Genomic DNA, 1,551 nt, shown 5'->3' with positions numbered 1-1,551 from the left:
CCCCCCCTCCCCCATACCTATAGGCCCCCAGAAACCTGTTATAAAACGAAATTCCTGCAATATCAATTTAGAGATAAAATCATGATGTATTAAGTCCACTAAAGGTGAACCATGATGTGGTGTGGGAATACAATAGTAGTTAAACTATGTTCCAACTATGAAATCTGTCCAACATGTGTGAGTGCGCGCGAGATAAGAAGCAGAGAAAAGGAAGGATGTAGCTTAGAGAGTTTCTAATCTATTTTTGGGGTAAAGTGCTGTGTCTACAAGAACTTTATACACAGTTTGACAGTTTGTCAGGAAGACTAAAAATACAATAAGACAAACAGGTTTATCTTTCAGCTTGCACAGACACTGAAATGTCTTATTGTGTCTTGCTGTTGTTGATAGAGAAAATGCTTCTGCACTGTTTTTATTGATTGATCGATTGATTGATGTTACACGTTTAGTTGTTCGTATTAAACCAGTTAGATGCTTTCATAAAGTAAAACCTTGTCAGAGAGAGAGGAATGCTAGCTGGTTGATTTTCATGCAAATACGTGACTGTGAATTGCGTAATGTGATGAAATGGGGTGTAAATAAGGCAATGAACTTCCCCTTTCAAGATCTTTGAAAAACATATTACAGAGTTTACTGACAAGTTAAGCTGGGAGCAGTCCTGAGGTAAGTAAAGACGATATTAGCTTTTCACTTAATTTTTCTACTTGAAGATTAGAAAAGCTATGAGGAAACTCCCTTATGAGGCTGTATTACAAAATGGACTGTGTGTGTGTGTTTGTGAGAGAGAGAGAAAGTGAAAGAAAGAAAGAGAGAGGGAGGTCGCTTCCAGGGCAGTTGCGGTGTATACGACTGATGTGATGTGCTTTCCACACCAATCATTCGTGAACTAACATAAATATACAAGTTAAAGTAATGGTGTAACTGCTGCTTTGTATCTCTGCTAAACTGAAATTCTCTCATTTTGATTGGTTTAAGAAACAAAAGCGTGGACACCAACAACACCACTACAGAAAATCAGACCGAGATGGAGCCTGCCAGTGTGGTGCTGTGGAGCAGCTCATGTGTCTGCCTTTCTTTGACCATACTGGTCATCTTTTGTGTGTGTTGTTTGGTATGTAGCAATCGTTTTATATTTGTCGTTGAGGAAACTATTTAAAGGTTTACTGCAAAAGACCAACACAGCCTCAAAATGCCAAAAAATCAAGACATGGAATTGAAATATTAATCATCAAAATTGTGATGAGTGATGACTTCAGTGTGCAGAAAGAGTAGAACTGTGTCTTTGTGGATCCAGAGAAAGCATATGACAGAATGACAAAGCACAAACTGGCTTTGAAAGCACTGGTGCAGGACAAGTATGAGGACAGTGTGGCTGGTGGTGGTGAGGTGGGGGGAGGATTACATTGGGGATCGCCTCTTAACTCCTTTTTTAATTACAATGGTGATGGACAGGCTGACAGATGAGGTCAGGCAGAAGTTTCCATGGGCTGTGCTGTTGGCAGGTGAGCAGGTGGAAGAGATCCTGGAGAGACGAAAAAGGTCAACAGACGC

General features: G+C 40.2%; 1 protein-coding gene across 2 annotated transcripts in view; it reads left to right on the top strand.

Moving 5' to 3' along the window:
* The first annotated feature begins 628 nt into the window (after positions 1 to 628).
* The window catches only part of LOC121813800 (G-protein coupled receptor 35-like), a 3,445-nt gene continuing 2,522 nt past the window's right edge, over positions 629 to 1,551 (top strand). Inside the window, exons 1-2 of one of the 2 annotated variants that reach the window (XM_042217701.1) lie at positions 629 to 663; positions 976 to 1,111. In XM_042217701.1, the coding sequence (XP_042073635.1) occupies positions 1,025 to 1,111 (87 nt within the window). In that variant the 5' untranslated portion in view covers positions 629 to 663; positions 976 to 1,024. Of the gene's footprint in view, positions 664 to 876; positions 1,112 to 1,551 lie in introns of those variants that run through there. The other variant, XM_042217702.1, reaches the window with a different exon arrangement.

This window comes from Haplochromis burtoni, unplaced genomic scaffold (assembly GCF_018398535.1).
Source record: "Haplochromis burtoni strain Fernald_Lab_line unplaced genomic scaffold, NCSU_Asbu1 Contig_2649, whole genome shotgun sequence".
NCBI classification, from domain to species: domain Eukaryota; kingdom Metazoa; phylum Chordata; class Actinopteri; order Cichliformes; family Cichlidae; genus Haplochromis; species Haplochromis burtoni.
The sequence above is the reverse complement of the archived record's forward strand: the minus strand, read 5'-3'. Positions and strand labels throughout refer to the sequence as shown.